At 44.4% G+C, this 23,871-nt stretch overlaps 1 protein-coding gene across 3 annotated transcripts in view; it reads right to left on the bottom strand.

Moving 5' to 3' along the window:
- The window catches only part of Pcyt1a (phosphate cytidylyltransferase 1, choline, alpha), a 40,387-nt gene extending 16,978 nt beyond the window's left edge, over positions 1-23,409 (bottom strand). The window contains exons 1-3 of one of the 3 annotated variants that reach the window (XM_036203585.1): positions 23,294-23,409; positions 6,759-6,888; positions 1,279-1,378 (exon numbers count right to left, since the gene is read on the bottom strand). In XM_036203585.1, the coding sequence (XP_036059478.1) occupies positions 1,279-1,378; positions 6,759-6,875 (217 nt within the window). In that variant the 5' untranslated portion in view covers positions 6,876-6,888; positions 23,294-23,409. Of the gene's footprint in view, positions 1-1,278; positions 1,379-6,758; positions 6,889-23,020; positions 23,182-23,293 lie in introns of those variants that run through there. The other 2 variants (XM_036203586.1, XM_036203587.1) reach the window with 2 other exon arrangements.
- Between the last annotated feature and the right edge of the window lie 462 nt (positions 23,410-23,871).

Genomic DNA, 23,871 nt, shown 5'->3' with positions numbered 1-23,871 from the left:
TTTGTGTGGGAGGGTGTATTTTGCCTGTATACATACATGTCTGTGTATCTTGTTCATGCCATGCCCACAGAGGCCAGAAAGTGTGTCAAGCCTTTGGAGCTGGAGTTAACAGGTGAGTCGTCTAAGGCCAGGGCGATGGTTTTTGAGACAGGGTCTCAACTTCCAGCTGGCCTCAGATATTCTCTCTTGTAGCCAAAGATGATCTGAAATGACCTTCCTGCCTCCACCTCCCAGCCAGGTGACAGGTGTGCTGACACACACCTGGGCACTTCTACTTATGGTGATCCCCAAAACCAACTGTCCAAAGCAGAGGAGTCTCCAGAACACATTACTAATTGGGGACAATGAAACAGTTCAACAAGTAAAAACACTTGTCACACAAGCCTGGTGACAGGAATTTGATCACCAGAACCCATGAAGAGGCAGAAGGAAAGAACACACTCCAGTGTCCTCTGACTTCCACACGTGTGCTGTGGTACACATGCACACATATACACAGAATGCACACATATACATAGAATGCACACACACACACACACACACACACACACACACACACACATGCCCACATCAGTATGCACACACATGATTGCTCACTAAAAAAATTTCTTGGCCAAAATTGCTAGTGATATAAATTAAACCTATAAAGAAAATGGGCTTTCAAAATAATAAAGCAATATTAAGAGGCATACAATTATATCATTAAAGATAAAATTAATCTCTCCCATTGGGAGAGATTTCTTCTATAGTTGACTGACACTATGAGAAAGAATTATGGAGAAAATTCTGGGGCTAGGAAAAATCTATGACAGTTTGACATATCAATTATTTGAGTATTTGTAAAATTAGACAAAACCACAGGACAAGAAATACAGCGGAGTAGATAGAAGACGTGCCTACCATGAGCAAGGCTCTAGGCTTGATCTCCCTGCGCCACAAAAACAAACGAAGGAGACCACACCCAGCTAGAGCTAACGCCCATCTTTTCTTTTCTGCCACAGTGGGATCGAACTCAGCAACTCGAATGTGCTAGGCAGGCACCCTACCAATGAGTGACGTTGGCAGCCACCAGACTAAGAGTTGGGGGTTTGTTGTGGTTCGGTTTTTGTTTTGTTTTGTTTTCTGTTTCAGGATAGCTATGCCAACAAGCCAGGGAACAAACACATAACAAGGAAAAAAGGTAGTTTTATAAAGTGAAGTTATCCTCTGCGGCAGAGCACTGAGGCAGAACAGCACCCAAAAGACCGCGGCAAACAGAATAGTTAAGTGGCTACTTACAAGGCGTTCCTCTGCAGGCTTCTTCCATAGTCACCCTGACGTAGGGCTTGCTAAAGTCAACTTCAATTTCATCAGAAAAGGGCGCTGGCTGCCGTAAGCCCTGGACAAGAACGCGATAGGAAATTAAGTCAAATTCAGTGGTGTGTACACTGAAGTACTCGAAATAACACAGCTTTAAAGGACAGACAGTTATTATTCAATGATGTTACTAAACTTTATAATGTTGAGAAGGAAAAAAAAGTATTCCAAAGTGAAGAGTGGAAATAACTTTGGCAGGAAGAACCAATGTCTTCCGTGGGTTCAGGATAAAGCTGAGCAATCTGTCTGAGTCTGGGATGACAGCAGCATGGTAGAAGAGCAGACCTTGGACACTGTGAGGAAACTGCCAGGTTACTCAGCACACTTCATATCGATCCAACTAGAGAACAGGAGGGTAGGCAGCTCCTGAGTAAAACCATGGCTGCGTAACACTTCATGCTGTAATTATGTTCAAATGCTCCCTAAGAGGCGGGGAATATACAGCAGGAACCTCCATTTATAGAGGAGGAGGGTCAGAGACTTATGAGAACCATAGACACTAAGAGGCAAAGCTGACCAGAATGTGTATGCGTCTTGTCTCTCTGTACATTGTACATGGCTTCACTTGGGAGCTTTGTTCAATTTAGTCTTTTTTTTTTTTTTTTTTTTTTGGTTTTTCGAGACAGGATTTCTCTGTGTAGCTTTGCGCCTTTCCTGGAACTCGCTTTGGGGACCAGGCTGGCCTCGAACTCAGAGAGATCCACCTGGCTCTGCCTCCTGAGTGCTGGGATTAAAGGCGTGCGCTACCACCGCCTGGCTTATATAAATGCAGAGGAAACTGAACAGCTGGGTGCATGAAAGAACCTTTCAAGTGGGACACACACATATACATACACACATATACACACATATACATACACACATATACACACACATATACACACACACATATACACACACATACACACATACACACATATACACACATACACACATACATACACACATATACACACACACATACACACATATACACACATACACACATATACACACATACACACATATACATACACACATATACACACACACATATACACACACATACACACATACACACATATACACACATACACACACACACACACACACACACACACACACACACACACACACGCTGAACTGTGCCCAGATTTGTACTGTTGCCACATCAAGATGAACCTGGAAATTGTCAGCAGCTTCCACCGCTGCTCTTCCTGTCCCCTTCCTAAGTATTCGTTAGCACAGGTTTCTGACAGCCACAGAGCAGCTCTCTTTTGCCCAAACAGTCTACATAATAAAACCAGGCCCTGGTAGAATCATAATTATTATCATAATGCCGGGGGAAGGCTCTAGAGAAAGAGAGAACAATGGAGCAGAAAGTGTCTATCCCCTAGCAGGGATGTTCTATCTTTGACACTGTGAAATGAGTGACGAGTCATCACTTACAAAGTTCATGCTCAAGGGCTGTGCAATGACATAAAAAGGAGGAGGGGGAGGGGAGAGAGAAGGAAGGAAGGAAGGAAGGTAGGAAAGGAGGGAGGGAGGGAGGAAGGAAGGAAGGAGATGTCTTTTAAAAAAACAAAATTTAAACAAATATTCAATATTTTGATGAGGCTTTTTTTACATATATATTTATTCATTTTGTGTTCATTGGTGTTTTACCTGCATGTGTATTTGCACGAGAGTGTCAGAAGCCCCGGAACTGGAGTTACAGACAGGTGTGAGCAGCCATGTGGTACTGGGATTTGAACCTGGGTCCTCTGAAAGAGCAGCCAGTGCTCTTAACTGCTGAGCCATCTTCTCTAGCCCCTCAAGGCTTTTTATTTTTTATTTCGTGTGTATGGGTGTTTTGCCTGCACGTATGTCTGCGTGCCGCTTACCTGCCTGGTGTTGGCAGAGGCCAGAAGAAGGCATCAGATGCCCTGGAACTGCAGTTACAGACAGTTGGGAGCCACCATGTGGACGGATGGTGGGAGTTGAGCCAGTGCCCTTAATCACTGACCCATCTTCCCAGCCTGTTTCAGTACGTTTACACTTTTGTGCTGGGCTGCTTCAGAGCTATCCTTGGCTGCCCATGGTTTGGGGGCCATGGGTTAAACGCACCTGTTAAGGCTCAAAAATTACTTCCCCACCCTTCAGTTAATGTCAGCTTCCCACCTTCGGTCTTCTAGCTGGTACTTTTCACACGATAGGTGACTGGTTGCTATCTCCTCTCTCTCTCTCTCTTTTTTTTTTTTGGCCAGGGCTGAGGACCGAACCAGCTGCCTCTTTTTCTTGCCTTCGTTGTTGTTATCATTGTTGGTCTTTGTTTTTTAAACAAAGGCTGGCCGTGAACTATACCTACAGCCCAGTTTCTTAACGCTCCTGGCTCAGCCTTGCTGTTCAGATTATAGGTGTCTGCCATGACTGGGCCACATCCTCATCTTTGCAACCTCAACAACAGCAACTGGCACCCAGGTGTTCTCAGAGTACAGGGCTGAAATGGGACTGCGGAATCTCAGCCATAAGCAGAACCATGGCTTTTCCTCAATTTAGGTACTTTACGTGTGTGTGTGTGTGTGTGTGTGTGTGTGTGTGTGTGTGTGTAACAGCTATATTTATGAATGACACATATTTAGATAGGCTAAATTTTAATTTTTATAAATTATTTTGTGATTTATTTATTTATTTTTGGTTGTAAGACATGGGGTTTCTCCGTGTAGCCCTGGCTGCCCTCCAACTCAGAGATCTGCCTGCTTCTGCCTCCAGTGTGCATCCACCATTGGATTCATTTATTTTTTTTAAGAGAGAGAGAGAGAGAGAGAGAGAGAGAGAGAGAGAGAGTGTGTTAGATCAAATTCCTAGCCTGGTATCTAACAGGTCGACACTCTACCACTGAGGTAAATGCCCAGCCATCATGATCCTTTTGATTTTTGCCTTTAGAAACATCAGCAAATTGTCTAAATAGACAGAGAAAACTGGACAATGGTATCTCTTAATTCTTCCTCCGTAACTCTCCCCCTCTTCTGCCATTTCGTCCTGATCCCCCAACTTAGCCACCTAATATTTGGTGGCCTTTCTACATGTAGGGAAAAGTGCTCTTCTGAGAGCAGAGTTTGCTCTATGTCTCTATCTTCCACAGGAAAGATCCTCCTTGCCCTAATCACTCCTGTCTACGGCCATGCTCGCACACTGGAACTATGTCATGGAATGCTATCTGCCCGACCCAACCATCAACAGGTAAGTGCAAAAATAAACATGATGTGATACAAGACAGAGGATCATTTAGCAATGAGAAATGAATCAGTTAATATACCACATCCTGGGTTAATCTTGAAAACATAGTGAAAGAGGCCAGCCACATAGTATGTCTTCATTTATCTATCATGTCTAGATGAGGCAGCACCAGAGAGACATTAGTGGTAAGTATACTCTAAAACTGGTATATTAAATGACGGAAAGAACTATCTGTGAGTATACAGAAAACTACTAAATTGCTGGGCTGTGAGGTGGATGTATCAACCATAGTTCAATACTGTTACAAGAGAAGGGAAATGTTTGCTTTCGCTAGAGTTCAGAAGTTGAAAGTCCAGGTGTATAGCGGTGACGACAAACAACTTTCTTTAGCAGCTGCTCTTCCCCTAGGTCAGCCAGAGTGTTCGGTGAGTGGGTTTGGACCATCAGCCAAGGCTAAACAGCAGGCATATACCCGGGAGATGGGCACAGCAAGTAACTGAATCCACATGAACCATTTTACAGGGATAGACGAAGCAAAGTAATTTAAGGCCTGAAACTCCTCAGGTTCCAAGGACATTTCACCAGACAGACTGACGGACACCTTTGCTCTGTGGTTGTAAGTTGTCCCTGTTCTAAGTGACACAGCTGAACTGCGGCTACCATCCCTTTCACCTGAATCCTCTGGGAAACTTTCAGAGATTAACAATGCCTGAGTGTTCTGTATTGTTTTAGTTCTTGAGACAAGATCCAATTATGTAGCGTTTGCCGGCCTCCTCTCTAGATAGGAGCTGGTCTTGAACTCAGAGATCTCTGTCTGCCTGCCTGCCAGTCCTGGTGTTCTGGGAATAAACACAGTTGGCACGATGCCCTATTTTGTTGATCACTAAGCCATTTTCTGAGTTTTCCATGACACATAGAATCACACTCCCAGAAAATGTCCATGTCTTATTCTATGGAACCTGTGACAATGTTACCTTGTTTGGCAAAAGGGGCGCTACAGATACGGCTAAACTTAGGCTACCAGGACAGGAAAACTATTCTGGGTAATATGGATACGGCAAATGCAATCACAAAAATTTTTATAAATGGTAAAAAGGTAGGAAAGCTGAAAACTAGAGGCAATGTGAACAGCCTGTAGAAGCTGGAGACAAAAAAAAGAGATTGGATTTTCCCCTGTACCCCACCTCTGCCCACACTACTGTAGCTCTCTAGTGCTCACTGCAGACGTCTTCTCTCCAGACAGAACCCCCCCCACACACACACACACACTGCTTTGTGACTGTGACAGCAGCAATGGGAAAGGGGTCATTTGTCCCCCTGTGTCAGTACCAGGCCTAGAACACATGGCTCCTAGTTGTGGAGATGAGCTGATTTTACTGTTTAAGAGAAAGTACTGAAGTTGGCTGTGATGTAATCCAAACCGTAACCTTAGAACTCAGGAGTTTAAAGTCAGTGTGGGAGACCCTATCTCAAAACAAACAAACAAACAAACAAACAAAAACCAGATGAAGTATCCGTTTGTCTCAAAGTAAAAATACTTTTCCCTTTGGGCCAGAGAGCTCCAGAGGTAATTAGCAAAGGCTGTAATTTGATAAATGGCTATGGTCAATAGAAGTAATGAAACAGAAACATTTGAAACATGATTTCAGAATAATATTGTAGTTCGGTAGTAACTTCAATCACCTCCAGGTCTTTTGACATGTTTTTAGGGGAAGCTTTAAGAAGAACTGGTTGAGACAAGATAGGACATTGAAATGGTGTCATTCACCTAAGGCTTGGCAGTAGTCTAGAAAGAACGTTAACAATGTCACAGAGATGGAGGTGCACAAAGGATGGGGGGAGTCTCCCCAGCAGTGAAGTGAAGAAATGACACAGGAAGGACAGGAGGACACAGGACAGACACCATGAGATGACACCCATGTCAAATCATTAGCAGAACACAGGAACCGAAACTTCTCTACTTTTTACTACAAATTTGATTTTTAGCTTAATATGTGTACATCCTCCAAATTTTCCTAACCATTTTTTCAATTCCCATTTCTTCTACGACTGAGCTGTCATTCATGATATGCAAAAAAACATGGCACCCTTTGTCATTCATGCTCTCTGCTCTTCCCGTTATTTAAGAACACCACACCAATGGCAATGCTCCATCGCTTTCTCCCTCCACGACAGGGCGTTTGCAGTCAGAGCTCCTCACTTACGACTGAGCAGTTCCGCACTTTTGAAGGAATGCCATCCTCCTCTGTTGCTCCATTAGGGCCGGGTGCATCTTTCCTCCTCTTCCTCGAATTGACTTTAGCTGAACACTGTGCATCCATCTTCTTTTAACTGCTAAAAAAAAAAAGAGTAGAGAAATGTCTGAACCAGTATTTCAGAGACACAAATGCACTCAGCAAAACAGCAATTACAGAGCATACATTTACCAGATGAGTCAAGGAGGGGGTGGTGTACAAACACCACTGTGGAACAATGGCCACAGTTCATCTCCTGGCCTGGAAACTTACTCCCCAGCTAGCACTGCAGCCCACACACTGCCCAGTTCATATCTTGACAGTGCACAGAAGACTGGAGTAACCTGGCTGAGGAAGACTCCCATCCAAATCGAAGTAGCTTAAATGCTTGTGACCAGGGGATCAGACTTCAGGTTTCTTTGGATTTGGGAATATGAACTTAGATTTTACCAATTACACATTCCTAACCTGAAATACAAAATCCCAGGAAATGTAAAGGATTTTTAGCAGACTAGGAGTGGTCAATCCATGCAGACTTTTGGTTAGGTTTAGTTTTGATGTGTATGAGGGGATTGGAAAGCATTACGTAGCACTGGCTAGCCCAGATCTCAACATGCAGACAGGGTGGCCTCCCACATGTGATGCCCTGCTGCCCCTACCTTCCCAAAGCGGAGTTATAGGCACGCGTCACCACCCCAGCTGATCACACTCTGTGTGACAGTCACAGAAGCACACCCGGTGCAACTTGAACAGCTGTCTCTGGTAGAATGCTCTTGCCTCAGCCTTCTGGCACTGGGGTTACAGTTGTGAGTCACCATGCATGCCATGGCTTCTTCTTTCAGGGTCACCACCCCAAGCCGGTTCAGAGTTCCCAGCTAATAAACACACAGAATCTCTTTCTCTAAAAGAAAACCCACTTTTCTGTCTAGTTTAGCAGGGAGTATCTAGCACCCCCCTATCCTGAGAGACAGAACACCAATGTCCTGCTTAGATGTGGGTTTACGCTACCTCCACAGACCCAGTGGGAATATTTGCACTAAAATTGTTACTACATTTATGTGTGTGTGTGTGTGTGTGTACATGTATGTGGAGGAGGGAGGAGGTCAAAGGACAGCTTGTGTGCACTAGCCCCTTTTTCTACCACAGAGTCCTAGGACTCGGGTTATCAGGTCTGGTAACAAGCACCTTTACCCAATGAACCACCCAGCTAGCCCAAAATTCCCATTTTTCTTGGGTAATATAATCTGCATGAAGCAACTAATGTCTATTTAATGATGAGCTGTTAGGCATCATGCAGAAACTGGGGATAGAGGAAGCTCTATGATCAAATGTCACTTCTGCCTGAGATGAGTGGCCCAGAGGGAAATCTGCTGAATTAAAGAAAACAAAGGGCGGACAGAATGAGGCCACTCCACTTTGCTGGCTGCCTCCTGTAAGCCCTCTCAAACGAGGTGCCCTTCTGACACCTTCACTTCCCTCCAGCTCAAGCCCAGGTGGAAAAGTGGCCTGATTCTTAGCAGGCTGAAGGTGACGCCCTGTGAGTCACGGCTAAGCAGCAGCCTGACACAGAGAGATAGCAGTCTAGAGTGACAGGAACCGCCCAGAAACTGCCTTTCAGTACAGACGCAAATGGACACGGAGGAAGGTGAAGTGCCTCCAACCAACACTAAGTGCTCCCAGTTAGCAGTTATTCTTCTACACACGCACAGTCTGAGAGCGTGAGAATGTCGTCGGTCCAGTTTCTACATCCTCGTCACAGGGCCCTTCTACAAGCATCTGTTCTGTTCCCCAAATGAGGTTTCCCTCTTCCCCGGTGACATTTTTTTGTGTCAAGTTGACAAAAACCAACCAGCACATAGAAAGCATCACGGTATGCCAGGCACAGTGATGCAGACCTGTAATCTCGATACTCGTGGCAAAGACTGACCCGGCCTATTCAGCAAGCTCCACGTCAGTCTGAGTTATATAGCAAGACCTTGTCTCATAAAAGGAAAGGCTAGAAATGTAGCTTACTGGTAGACTTGCCTACCATGCAAAGGCACTTGGTTCAGTTTCCAGCACCACAAACACACAATCACAGTGTATCCATATTTATACATAATTCCTATTGGCCAACTAAAATGAAATGCAGGCTGGTAAGATGTCTTAGAGAGTAAAAGAACCCGCTGCCAAGCCCGATGATGACCTAAGTGGAAGGAGACAACTGACTCCTGCAAGTTGTCCTTTGACCTCCACATATGCACGTGCTTCCCGTAAATAGCAAGAAATGAATAAATGTCACAAAGGGGATGCAGGCAGCCACTATTGTAAGGAGACTTTGATCGATACGTGGAAGCCACCCACATGCAGGGCTCTTGTAGGTGGAGTTTTCCTGTCTCAGCCGTTCCCCAACACCTCCTATGACACACCGAGGACACACCAATCACACAAGCGTGTCAGGAGGACATAGCACACAAACTCCCACTGAAGGGCATCCCACTAGGAGGCTAGTCTTCCAAACGGAGAGAGGCTGAGAACTGATCTTCCACAACTAGGTGGTTCTGCCGTCATGTACCACTTACTTTTAGGAGACACACTCAGGTATCCTGAAACAGTCATATCTACAGCTCACTCTAGGTACAAGGAAAAAGAGGAGGGGAAGAAAGAAAATATTCTATTTTGACGATGGCTCAATATTTGCAATATATGAATCTCAGTGAGGCATATGGGAGTTTATCTTAATATTCCTGAACTTCATGGCAGGCTTTCCTTTTTGTGTTTTTTTTTTTTCTTTCCCCAACACAAGTAGAGAAAGGGGAAACAAGGAAAATGTATATAATATACATAAGGAAGCAGAGCTGAAGCGTAACTCAGTGGTAAAGAACTTGCCTACAGTCACAAGGCCCTGTATGGGATCTCCAAAGTGAGAAAAACAGCAAAGTGTGACCCTAGATTTAGCACAAGGAAGTTCATCTCAGTATTTCTGCATTTTTCCCCCATAGGCTTTCCTTGTAGTGATATATTGCTTATAATCTAAGAAATAAAGCTTGCCTGAAGATCAGAGGACAGAGCCAGCCACAGAGTTAGCCACAGAGGGCAGGCAGTGGTGGCACACACCATTAATCCTAGCACTCAGGAGGCAGAGGCAGAGATCTGTCTGGATTTCTATGAATTCAAGACCACACTGGGCTTCTAAAACCGATTAGGATTTGTGTAATATTTCCTTTTCAAAATAAAGGGTTTTATTTTAAAAATTCTCTAGTTTCCTGAACAGATCAGCCCTCATATGATATCACCCCTGGAGTTCCTTCTCAATCTCCACTTGTTGAATCCTAACATGTGCCTCATAATGCATGTTCATGTGCTATATAACATATGTACATAGCATTGCCATACAATGCATGCTATATTTTTACAACTCTATTGAGGCATAATTGATACACATTAAACTGCACAAGGGAGGGAGGTGGCTCAGTAATTAAGATAGACTGCTCTTCCAGAGGACCCCAGTTCAGGGCCCAGGACCCACATCAGGCAGTAACAACTATCGGGAACTCCAGCTCCAGAGGGATCGATCCTGTGCTTCTGGCCTCTTTCACACTACACTCACATGAACACACACACACACACACACACACACACACACACACACACATAATTAAAATGATAAAAATAAATTTAAGCCGGGCAGTGATGGCACACGCCTGTAACCCCAGCACTCGGGAGGCAGAGGCAGGCAGATCTCTGTGAGTTCGAGGCCAGCCTGGTCTACAGAGCTAGTCCAGGACAGGCTCCAAAGCTACAGAGAAACCCTATCTCGAAAAACCAAATAAATAAATAAATAAATTTAAAAATTAAAATGCAATTTAAAAACTAAAACTAAGGCTAGGTGTGGTGCATTCCTTTAATCCCAGCACTTGGGAGGCTAAGGCAGACGATAGGCAATCTCCTGGGTTTGAGTTCCAGGGCAGCTAGGACTATATGGAGAGATTTTGTCTCCAAAAAAAAAAAAAAATGATAGAAGGGTGGATGGATGATAGATAGACAGACAGACAGACTGTGGGTCCCACAGACCTACCTTAATACCTGAGGGGCAGAGCCTTCAGAAATCTTCCATTAAGCTCTCTCTTAAAGGTCCCACCATCACACCACACAATAGGGACCAAACAGACCTAAGCTATACAGAATTCAACTTATTGGAAGACTTAGTGACAAAAGTGTGGTCATAAGCAGGATCAAAACCAGCTAGATCCTGCAATTTGGGTCAAAGAGGGGTGTTTATTTATGGGTCAGGACAAAAATGACTATCATGACTGGAATGTACCTGCTTTATTGGAAGATAATACTAAAAGTCAAGAGCATCCCTGGATCGAGGGTCCTATGGTAAATCCCTACATGTAGTGATTTTATCCATTTATGGTTTTCTGGGAAATAATGCAAAAAAAAAAAAAAAAAAAAAAAAAACTAGCTATGGTTACTTAGAAGCAACCATGGCAGCTACAGCTCATGACTGTAGTCCTGTCACTCCATATCCTTATCATCTCACAGTGCAAAAATGCATTTATTGCACTCCACAGCCAACGTCATTCAAAAGTCCAAAGTCTCATCTGAAACTCAAGGCAACAACCACTTCTATTTGTGATTCCTGGTGAAACAATAAGCAAGTTACATACCTCCACGATAAATTGGTGGGTCAGGGCTAGAACAGATATTCCTATCCAAAGAAGGCTAGAGATAAGTAGAAAGAACAACCAGTCCAAAGCCAGCCTGAAACCCAGCAAGGAAGACACTAACCGAAGAAACCCAAGCCTGGCATCGTTCACACGTTTGCTGGGGGCTGGTTTTCTAGGCTGCCCAAAGCCTTGCCTGGCATGTACTTCACACTGCTGATAGCTGTTCCTTTCTTTCTGGGGCCTCAACTGATACTCAACATGCCTGGCTACACAGAAATGGGCTCTCTGTGAAGTTCCTACTCTGTGAGAGACTTCTGCCTTGCCTTCTAAGCTTTCCTATGACATCTGGGTAGAAGCCGCCATGACCCCTTAACTCTTGCATTCTGCATAGTCAGCACATAGACACCAAAGTACAAGCTGTGCCTAGCTAGACCCATGTGACTCACGCTGCAGCCACGATGTGCTGGCCAGTTTGACACAGGGAAATGACCCTGAGGTACCTCCTCCCCAAGGCACTTGCTGAAATCATTTTGTTCTGCAAATCCTCTGTGCCCGTGATGGGAGAAGAATCTGATTTCTGAGCTACACTACAAGCCTTTTCCAACTGTCCCAGTGCTGAGCCGGAATTACTCTTGGCACACAGCTTCCTTCTGTGTGTGACCTCTCTTTGCTCCTCTGGCTGCAGATCTTCCACATCTTCTACCTTTGCTACCTTTGCTCCTTAGCACCACTGTAAATCTGGGTAAAAATAACCAATAATACCTGTTTCTCAGCCTGGATTCTTTGTTGTTTTTAAAATCCCTTCTACAAGGAGCTGAGGAGATAGCTTTTTAGTTCACAGTTTGGAGGTTCAAAGGCCTCCATCTGGTGATGGCCCCTTTTTCTTGTTAATATTTATTTGTGTGCGTGTGTGTGCGTGTGTGTGCGTGTGCGCGTGTGCGAGAGAGAGAGAGAGAGAGAGAGAGAGAGAGAGAGAGAGAGAGAGGTCATATGGGAGCTAGAGGGGGCTGTTGGAATCCTCAGAGCTGGAGTTACTGATGGCATAGAAAGTGTTTTAATCATGGAGACACCTCTCCAGGACCTGATGATTGGTGTGGTTTTACTAGTAGAGAGAGCCCTGAGGTGGTCTAGGGATAGCGGTATATCCCATTTAAAAATCACTGCTCTAGCCAGAACTCTTGCAAGTTGATGTTGTTATGAAAAACCACCTTACTAATAATAAGCACTCACATAACATGCCAAGAGCACTTTACAACTATTAAAACTCTTCGTGTTCACAGCCCTTTGACCTATGTACACCTTTAATCACAGCATTTAGGAGGCAGAGGCAGCTGGACCTCAAAAATTCAAGGTGAGCTAGTGTACACAGTAAGTTCTCGGATAGCCAGGGCTACATAGAGAGATCTTGTCTCATAATAAACAAACAAACAAATGGAAAAAATAAAATACAATCAGATGGCATCAGAAAACACTAGTAGTGGGCAAATACTGATACACATAAGAATAAAATCAATAAATCTAAAAATAATTAAAAAAAAAAAAGAAATGATGAATTATTTTGGGAGGGGAAGTGGTGGTTCATACCTTTAATTCTAGCACTCAGGAGGCAGAGGCAGGCAGATAGATCTCTGTGAATTCGAGGCCAGCCTGGTCTATAGCCTGAGTTCCAGGACAGCCAGGGCTACACAGAGAAACCATGTCTTACAAAACTAAAACAGACTTATTCTGTGAAAGTCCAGGCAACAAAAGTGATTACTTACTAGAAGACGAGAGACACAGGTTCTAACTGAATATAATAAACTCTTTTAGGAATGATCTACAAAGGAACTGGGCGCCTCAGGAGCTGCTGTATTTTGGTAATACAAGGCTCCAGAATAGATTCTCACTAGCAATAGTACTGTAATACAGAGAAAGATCAGCTGTGCATGAAGAAGCACCTTCTGCCCAGTTCACAAGCCAACATCTGTGGTGATACAGTTACCAACTAACCTTTATATCTAAAAGATTATAATAGACATACTCCTTTTAAAGCTCATTTTTTATCAAAATTCTGAGACGGTTCATGCTGCTCTCTGTTCTAACCTGTTCAGATAACTTATATATATATATATGTTGTAAGTTGAAGTAAGAGTGAGCAGCACACAGAACTCTCTCATTAGCTCTGTGAAGGTGGGCAAACATCTCTTTCCCTCTTAATGCTTTACCCTTCAGAAAAGTTCTTCCAACAGCTGTTAATAAAAAAGCTAAAGGGCCCAACAGAGGACCAGAGCCTCTATAAGGCCTCACCTTTAACACCTCTGCCTACTCAGTCTATCACCTTCTTAATCACAAATTCTCATTTCCAGCACACCTTCTAACTGTGGACAGTGTCACATCCTCCCCAGCATGGCCAGCCTGCATCAATGTCTCCCAAGAGCTCTCCAGACACACAATGCAGCATCTGCTATCTCTACTCAGACTCACAAGACCCAGCAGCGTTTCTTTCTGCTGACTCACCTCCCAGCACACACTGACTGCCTTGTTCTTCAGTGTTCCAACACAAGCCTGCTTGGACACATGGACTCAGCCAGAGATGTGGAAGTGTGTGTGTGTGTGTGTGTGTGTGTGTGTGTGTGTGTGTGTGTGGTGGGGGGCGGGCAGCAGGGAGGAGATACTAAGGATGGAACCATCCAAAAGTTTTTTAATTTAAAAACCGTAGAGAGCGGTGGTGGCACACGCCTTTAATCCCAGCACTCGGGAGGCAGAAGCAGGCGGATCTCTGTGAGTTTGAGGCCAGCAGAGTGAGTTCTAGGAAAGGCGCAAAACTACACAGAGAAACTCAGTCTCGGAATAAATAAGTAAGTAAATAAATGAATGAATGAATAAATAAATAAATATAAATATAATATAAATAAAAATAAATATAAAATAAATAAAAACCTGTATTTTTAGTTTTTTTAAACATTGTGTTTTAGGGACTCGCACCCAGACCCTTCTATTACACTTATTTTTATTTATTTACTTATTTTTTGTGGAGCTGAGGCTCAAACCCAGGGCCTTGCGCTTGCTAGGCAAACGCTCTACCACTGAGCTAAATCCCCAACCCCTCTGTTACACTTATTACTATTACATTTAGCAAGCACCTCAGGACAAAAAAGAAAGTGGTTCCAAAAGTATGTGACAACCTAAATAGTACGACATTGAAGCGACATAGACCTTTCCAAATTTCAACAAATTCAAGTTTGACTGATTGTCATAGGCAATTATCTGCAAAAAAGGTGAACTTTTCCTTTGCAGTGTTCAGACCTCTGCCATCAGTGTGAATGAGCTTATTCTGTAAGTGGGACCTTCACCTGTGTCTACCATGCTGATGTCCAAGCTCTGTGCACTGCAAGGAGTGAATCTACTGCTCGGGGCATCCGTTAACCATGTCACCTCTCTGCACTCAGCTCTGTCAGCAGTGGTACTGCTTCTGCAAAGCCTTTCGAGGTTTAAGGGAAGATAGGGCTAGCCCAAGATGTCCCGCTGCCTGCTCTTGTGAGTTATAATGCAGCACAGCCAAGCTCATCCACGGATTATTGTTCATGGCTGCTCCGCACTACAACACAGAGTTGAATATTTACAAGAGAAACTGCATGACCTGCAAATCCAAAACCGCTTACTGACACATTATACAAGTTTGACGGCTCAGATTTATAGATGAAGACAGAACTGGTTTTTGTTTTGTTTTGTTTTGTTTTGAGACAGGGTAGTGGTTCTACCACTAAAGGTCGAAGAAGAAATCTAACTCCACAGAGTTGTTCTCTGACCTCCACCCCTCTATTGTGACATAGGTATACACACACATACACTAATAAATAAGTAACATTTTTTAAAAGAATGTACTGGTGAGGCTGGGCGGTGGTGGCACATGCCTTCAATCCCAGCTCTCAAGAGGCAGAGTCAGGCAGATCTCTGTGAGTTTGAGGCCAGCCTGGTCTACAGAGCAAGCTCCAGGATAGGCGCAAAACTACACAGAGAAATCCTGTCTCAAAAAAAAAAAAAAAACACAAAAAGGAATGTACTGGTGGTGGCACATGTCTAAGTCCAGCACTTGGGAGGCAGAAACAGGTGGATCTCTGTGAGTTCAAGACCATTCTGGTCTACAGAGCGAGTTCCAGGACAGCCAGGACTGTTACAGAAAAACCCTGTCTTGAAAAACTAAACAAATTAAAAGAACATCTGATCTTCTAAACTTAAAGGTGAATTTCATAACATAACTTGCATACCCACATTAGTTTCAAGCTGGAGTTCAGTGCTACATACTTCAATATTTGAGGTCTGAAAATTGCCCTGTCTAAGACACTGGCTTTGAATTTGCTCTCCTCCCTCTAATTTATTCAAAGACACCCTTGTTCAACACCTAGTGGGTACAGGCTGTGTAAAGCCTAAGTTAGACACTGGAGCAAAACATGAGAAAGACTCACCTGACACTCACAGTGGACACTAACATTAGTGCTTTCCTCTTTCTTTCTGTTCTTTGTCTGCATTACATGTCTGTGCACCGTGTGTGTGTGTGTGTGTGTGTGTGTGTGTGTGTGTGTGTGCGTGTGTGTCTGGTGCTGCAGAAGCGAGGACTCATTATGTCCCTGGAACTGGACTTATAGACGGTTGTGTGACTCCATCAATCCTAGCTCTGCTGAAAGAGCAGTCAGTGTTCTTAAACACTGAGCCATCTCTGTAGCCCCCACTAATACTAGCTCTTACATTTGAACTTTTGGGGGTGACAGTGCTAGAGATCAAAATTGAGGACTTTAAGCATGCTAGGCAAGCACATTATTACCACACAACCCAGGTCCAAATAAACAATTTCACTTTGCACTATTCTTCAAAAGAATCAAGCCATGTATGGTGAGTGGCTCACATTTGTAACTTCAACACTTGGGAGGCTGAGATAGGAGAATTTCTGTGAGTTCCAGACCAGTCTGGGCTGCCAAGTAAAGCGCTATCTCCCCACCCAACACACGAAAAAAGCCCATGAAGACTGAAGAGTAAGCGCTGTTTAACTTACGCTCATCCTGAAGTGAGATGTAGAACTCCTCTAAGGCGAGTATATGATAGCATTCAGAATTTGGACACAACATTTTACACATTTGCTTTCACTTCTAACAGATTCACCATATCCTTCAGTGTTAGGAACATGAGCCACAACACGTAGCAGAAAAACAGACTGCCACCAACAGACATCATGCACATTTCTGTAACATGTTATAATTACTACAAGCAACTTGAAATACTATTTAAACCCATAACTATTTTTAAATTATTATAGCAGTAAGAACTATAGATAAACATTCTTTTAAGAGAGCGTACCCCTCTTACAGAGGACCCAAACTTAGTTTCCAGCATTCAAGTCTGGCAGCTCACACTTGGAAATCCAGCTTCAGGCAATCTGACACCCTCTTTTGGCTTCAATGGGCACTGCACTCATGTGCACAAACCGCCCCCCAAATATACATATAAATCTAATTCTTTTTTTAAAGTAGGAGTTTGAAAGATGGCTCAGCAGGTAAGAGCACTGGCTGTTCTTCCAGAGGACTTGGGTTCAATTCCTAGTACCTCCATGGCAGCTCACAACTGTCTGCAATTCTCATTCCAGGAGATCCAATGCTCTTCTCTGGCCTTCTAAGACATCAAACACACATCTCGTACCCAAACACATACGCAGGAAAGGTACCAATATACACAATGAAATTTTTTTTAAAAATAAATCCTTTTTTTAAAAAAAAAAATCATGTAAACTGCTGTAGTACACAGTTTAAAATATTTTATTAAATGCACTGAAGTATAACAATTTTTTTTATAATTCTATGTATTTTAATTTTGTATAAGAAAATTATTCTGCTGGTATGGTGCAGGCTTTTAATGCCAGCATTTTGGAGGTAGGGGCAGGTGGATTTCCATGAGCTTAAGGTCAGCCTGGTCTGTAGTGAGTTCCCAGGGCTACACACTGAGACTTAGCCTCAAAAACACACAAAAAGAAAATTACTCTAAGCTTGGTATTATGGTTTACATCTGTGGTATCAGCATTTGGGAGGTAGAGACAGGAGGATCAGGCGTTCAAGGTCATCCTCAGTTACAAAGGAAGTTGAAGACAAGCCTTGGCTATAGGAAACCCTGCCTCAAAAAAGTAAAAATTAATGTGAAAATGGACTTCATGAAGCTTCATCATACCACACAAAAAGATCCCTGTTCTGAGACCAAAAAGGAAGCAAACATAGTCACATCTAAGGTAGATCTCAAAACCCAACCCAGTCCACCCCTTTCTTCAGAATCATACATTCAGGTTCTCAAGTGCAGGGCAAAAACCATGTCACTATTTTTAGCAGCCCTCATGTTAAAAGCAGTTTGTAAACAACTGTGAATGTGATGTAACAGTCTTGTAGATCTGAGGGTTTCCCCTAGTTCACTGGCAGTCATCCTATTCAAACACAGAAAGCCCCATACTAATATAATTTTCAACTTGTGGTTACAACAGAGTTAATCAGAGAGAGAAGAGAGAGACCCTGCTACATACACCTACCTACAAATTGTTTTTCAAAACATACAGTACAGATAATTCAATTATTTAGGAACTCTAAATCTAAAATAAGTATAAGAAGTAATCCTTCCCATAATCAGTGAGTCGGTGTTAACTTCAGAATCCAACACTCCACTTAATGAGACCATTCTCCTTAAGAGGAGGCCCCCATATCGAACAGTGGTGGCGCACACCTTTAATCCCAGCCCTCAAGAGGCAGAGGTAGGTGGATCTCTGAGTTCAAGGCCAGCCTGGTCTACAGAGCTAGTTCCAGGACAGCCAGAGCTACACAGAGAAACCCTGTCTCAAAGAAACAAAACAAAACAAACAAAAAGAGTAGGTCCCCAAGAAAAATAAAACCCTCCGTGTGTATACTAGGAGAAATTATGAGCTGAGGGGGAAACAAAGCTCATGCTCTCTTAATCAAGTCACCATACCAGTTTTCAACTAAGGCTGGCCTCAAACTCTCTATGCATCCGAGGCTGACCTTGAACTTCTGATCCTCCTGCCTCTACTTCCCAGATGTTGAGAGTACAGTCCTGCACCATCATACCTATCTATTTTGCTGGTTTGTTTTGAAGGAAAATTTCAAATCAGCCTAAGTTTTAAAAAGCAAATTAAAACAGGTGAAAAGCCAGGCTATGGTGGCCCACACCTCTAATCCCAGCACTTGGGAGCCAAAGGCAGGTGGATCTCTATGGGTTCAAGGTCACCCTGATCTACAGATCCAGTTTGAAGAGTCAGGACTATACAGAGAAACCCTTGTTGTACACTGTAAAAATGTGTTGCTCTCATTGTTAATAAAAAGCTGACCGGCCGCTAGCTAGGCAGGATTTTGGGGGCAGAGAGCATGCTGGGAAGGAGAATGGGGTCACAGAAGTCACCAGCAAGACAAGGAGAGGTGTGTGGGATGTCTTTCTGTACGCTGTGAATATGTGTTAATAAAGAAGCTGCTCTGGCCTATGGTAAATCAGGTTATAGCCAGGCAGGAAATCCAGGAGAGAGACAGGAAGGAGAAAGGCAGAGGTGGAGGAGATGCCAGTCGCTACCAGGAAAAGCAAGATATGAAAGCACCGGGAAGCCACAGCAATGTGGCAACTTACAAATTAATAGAAATGGGTCAAATCATATGAGCTAGCTAGCAAGAAGCCTGCCATAGGCCATGAAATTGGTAATTAATATTAAGCCTCTGAATGATTATTTTATAAGCAGCTGTGGGACCTTGGGGCCAGATGAGACTGGAGAAACCTTCCAGCTACAGAGAGGAAACAGGAGGTGCAAGATGAAAGAGAGGTAATGTCACATGGCAGGATGTAGATTAATATAAATGGGTTAATTTAAGTTGTAAGAGCTAGTCAGTAATAAGCCTGAGCTATGACTGAGCATCTATAATTAATATTAAGTCTCCGTGCTGGTCATTTGTGAACTGGTGAGTGGGGAAGAAGTCTGCCTACAAATCCTGTCTTGAAAAACCAAACCAAAACAACAAATATAGAGACAATTCCTTAGAGTGATATCATCATCCCAAAGCCCAAGCATCTCCGCTTCTGTAATCAATTATGTTGAAGCATATTCTCTTCTAGAAAATTCTAGGCCCTTCTAGTTATGTAAAATGTAAGTCAAATATATATATGCATTAGTCCATAAAATGGTGTAACCAGTCAAGCACAGAATATACCCCTGAACCCCAAGTGATACCCACATAAGAACCTTTCTGACTCTCTTTCCCTATTGCAAAGTGTACAGTGAGTAAGGATGGCTATTAGGTAGGTAAACAGATTAATACAGTGTGTGGTTAAGTTACAATGTAGTGCAGGCTAATCTGGGATCCACCATCCTTCTGCCTCAACTTCCCAAGTGATGAGATTATACACAATCACAACTGGCTTCCAGGTCCCTATTAGATTGTTGTTTTGTCTGGTTTTGTTTTGAGATATTCTCTCTCTCTCTCTCTCTCTCTCTCTCTCTCTCTCTCTCTCTCTCTTTCTCTCCCTCTCCCAGAAGTTCTGGAGCTCACTATGTAGACCAGGCTAGCCTCAAACTCAGAGATCCTTCTGTCTCTGCCACTCAAGTGCACACCTGGCTAGATATTTGTTTATTTTAGGGTCTCACTTTGTAGCCCTGGCTGGCCTGGAACTTAATAATCTAGACCAGCTGGTCTTGAACTCACAGAGGTCTGACTACCTCTGCCTACCAAGTGTTGAAATTAAAGACATGGGCCACCATACTTCTGACGGCCAAGAATTTAATGCCAACCTGTGCTATATAGTGAGATCCAGGCCTGTCAGGACTACAAAGAGATCCTATCTCAAAATAGATTAGAGGACACTACACTCATTTCAATTAATTTCAACTGCATTACTTACTAATGGCCCTCATGAAAGAGAATGAGTGGAAAATAAAACCAGAAACTAAAACTTTAATTATCATGTGATATTTCCAGGTATGAGGCTTAGCCTACAGTACAATAACCATCAAGTTAGAGAAATGAATACACCAAAGCTTTTCCATACCATCATGGCTGTTGACACTCCCAGGATCATTCTGTCCTTTGCTCCCCATGATGGCTGCCATCTATTACCATATTATTTAGCATTGTAGAGGACATAATATCACTCTTATTATTATGGTTACCTATGTATGTGCTTGTTCATGCATACTATGGTGTATGTTCAGAGGTGGAAGTGCATGCATGCCATGGTGCATGTTCAGAGATGGAGGTGCATGCATGCCATGATGCATGTTCCAAGGTGGAGGTGCATGCATGCCATGGCGCATGTTCAGAAGTACAGCTGGTTCTCTCTTTCGATCTTTATGTGGGTTCCTGAAGTTAAATTCAGGAAGGCAGGCTTGCATGGGGTAAAGCACCTTTAATGGCTAAGCCATCTCCCTGGCCCCCAGCCCAGATCCCATTTTTAATTTTTCTTTAAAACCGAGTCTTACTGCTTTGTATCCCACAGGTGCTGGAATTACAGGTGTGTGCCACCATGCCCAGTCCCAATATTTTTGTTGTTTTGAGACAAAGTCTCTCTATTGTAGTCCTGGTCCTTGATATGTAGTTCAGGCTGGCTTTGAACTCACAGAGGTCCTCCTGCCTGTACCTCCCAAGTACTGGAATTAAGGCATTTGCCACCACACCTGGCCCAATACCTTTTTATTAGCAAGTCTATTTACTTGTAGAACTTCAGGACTGAATAGAATGTGAGGGTCATGTATCTCCCTACCTCTATTTTATTCTTGGACTGTTTCCTGTGTTTTCAGTTCCCAAGCTTGGCTCCTACCTCAAAGTTTCTCCTTCCTCAATACCTATTCCTAGGAGTTTCTCATACCACAAACTCCTAGATCCTCATTGACTCTGTAACTATCACCATCCCTACTTCCATATAGCTTTAGTCTCTCCCAACACAGACCCTTAGTTTTAGTCCTCAATCATAACTAGTCACCTCAGTTACGTCCAAAAAGCCTTCTTCAGCTAAGCCATCTGTTGGAGCCTGTGTCCAGCACAGGTCCCAGTTCCTAACTCATCTTTGTACTTACTTCCCTGCAGTTCCTTAATCATAGAATCAATACAGAAAGAAAAGCTCAGAAATAATCCAATCCATTGCTTCTCAAACTATAAAACAATGGCAAAAAGCTGGACTTTATGGCACATGCCTTTAATCCCAGCACTAGGGAGGCAGAGGCCCGAAGATCTCAAGAGTTCAAGGCCACCATGATCTGTATGGTGAGTTCCAGGACAGCCCAAGCTACATAGTGAAACCATGTCTCAAAAGACCAAAAAGCCAGGCGGTGGTGGCACACGCCTTTAGTCCCAGCACTTGGGAGGCAGAGGCAGGCTGATCTTTGTGAGTTTGAGGCCAGCCTGGTCTACAGAGCAAGGTCCAGGAAAGGCGCAAAGCTATGCAGAAAAACCCTGCCTGGGGTGGTGGTGGTGGTGGTGGTGGTGGAGAATCTTTAGGAGAATCCATGGCTGATATGTAAAATTAAATTAAACTATTTTTAAAAAAAGACCAGAAAATCAGGACCCAGGGGCCCATACCCTTAATCCCAGCACTCAGGAAGCAGAGGCTCTGTGTGTTCAAAGCCAGCCTAGTCTACAGAGAGTTCCAGGACAGCCAAGGCTACGCAAAGAAATTCTGTCTAAAAGAAGGAGGAGGAGGAAGAGGAGAAGGAGGAGGAGGAGGAGGAGGAGGAGGAGGAGGAGGAGGAGGAGGAGGAGGAGGAGGAGGAGGAGGAGGAGGAGGAGGAAGAAGAAGAAGAAGAAGAAGAAGAAGAAGAAGAAGAAGAAGAAGAAGAAGAAGGAGAAAGGGGAAAGGAAAGGAAAGGAAAAAGAAAGAGAAAAAAAAAAGGCTGGTAGTCCGGGCTCACTGAGCCCACCAGGCTGTGTTACAACTCAAAACACCCATGGCTCAGCCTCCTGGGTGTCAGGATTATAGCTGTGTGCCACCACACCCAGTTTTCAAACTTTAGCTACATTTTACTGCATACACCGTAAGAGGTACAAACCTAACTTTACATCATCATTGCAAACATCCATGACTGAAACCCATTTCATAAATCCTTACTCTAAGAACACAATGGAAGTTTCTATTCTAGTCCAGCTGTGTGTTTTATTCCGTTGCCTAAACTGTCTTCACAACCCAACAACACATACACTGGGACTCATAGTTGGCAGACATTAATCCGAACCCGAACTTCCCATTCACTAACGAAGAAGACGTAACTCAGTGGTGAATTAAGTTTGTCGCCCACAGAACTTTGCCTGTAATATTCACACTCCTGTCCGCTAAGTCACGCCAGTCTGGTTTCTACTTCAGACCTCTGCCAGGTCACTCACTCACTCAACACTCTGCACACAAACACAACTTCAGGGCACCAACCCCAATTCCTGATCCTCCGTTCTCCTCCAAGTCAGCCCCTCAAAGTCCCTGCTTGTGGGTGAGCGTGCCCTCGTGGCGGCTGCTCCATGTCCCCTCGGGTCAGTCCCCTCAGTCACTATGCATCGGTCACTGCGCCCCTGGTAGTCACTGCTGCATACTTACTCGGTCATGGTCCCGCCGTCGCAGCCTCTGCCTCGTGCTCTCCGAGGTCAGAGTCCCTCGCATTTACTGCTCCGGGGTCGCAGACCCCTCACCAGCAGCCACCCTGGGTCACAGTCCTCCTGGCTGTCATTGTACCTCGGTCACAGTGGCCTCGCAGCCAGCCCCGGCTTCACACTCCCCTGGCTGTCACTGACCTACTCTTCAGTCACAACCCCCTCACGGTCCCAGCCGGCGTTTGTCCACGCAAGCAAACACTACCCCGGGGTTCCTTACCGCAGCTCTCCCAGGCTCCGGTCCCGTCCGATTCCTTCCTTGCGCCGCGTCACCGACTAGCGAAGTCAAATAGGTTGCGGGGAGACGCCCGGGAAACATCTGACCGGACTGCGGACCGGAAGTCCCGCCCACCGCCCGCCCTCTTGTCAATCCCACCGCCACATCCCTGAAAACGACAACCTGACATAGTAGTTCCGCTTCCAGCGGGGCCGGGCCGGTGGAGGGACCGAGCAGAAGCAGCCGAGACAGGCGCGGGGTCAGCAGCCCCGGAATACCGGATGTGTGGCGCCTCCTGCCGGCCGCGGCTCGCTCGGCCTGTGGTCTCCCGGCGTCCCTTGCGCCCGCCGCCCCTCGCACCGGTTCACACGGGTGGTCCTGACGTCCACCTTACTGAAGAATTCGAGTCCGCTAGCCGTGTCCGGGGACACGCGGGTCTGAGCTCACCTCTTGCGGTTATTTTGACCTAGGCTGACCCACCAGAAAGTGATCCCTCCGAACTGACGCGAAAGTAGTTGAGCAGCAGTGGAGGCGAGCGCATGCACGGGTGGGAAAATGCGGGGATCAGGGTGTGCAGTCAG

The sequence above is a fragment of the Onychomys torridus genome, chromosome 12 (assembly GCF_903995425.1).
Source record: "Onychomys torridus chromosome 12, mOncTor1.1, whole genome shotgun sequence".
In the NCBI taxonomy this organism is placed as follows: domain Eukaryota; kingdom Metazoa; phylum Chordata; class Mammalia; order Rodentia; family Cricetidae; genus Onychomys; species Onychomys torridus.
Note: the sequence above shows the minus strand (reverse complement) of the source record. Positions and strands in the feature narration are given on the sequence as shown.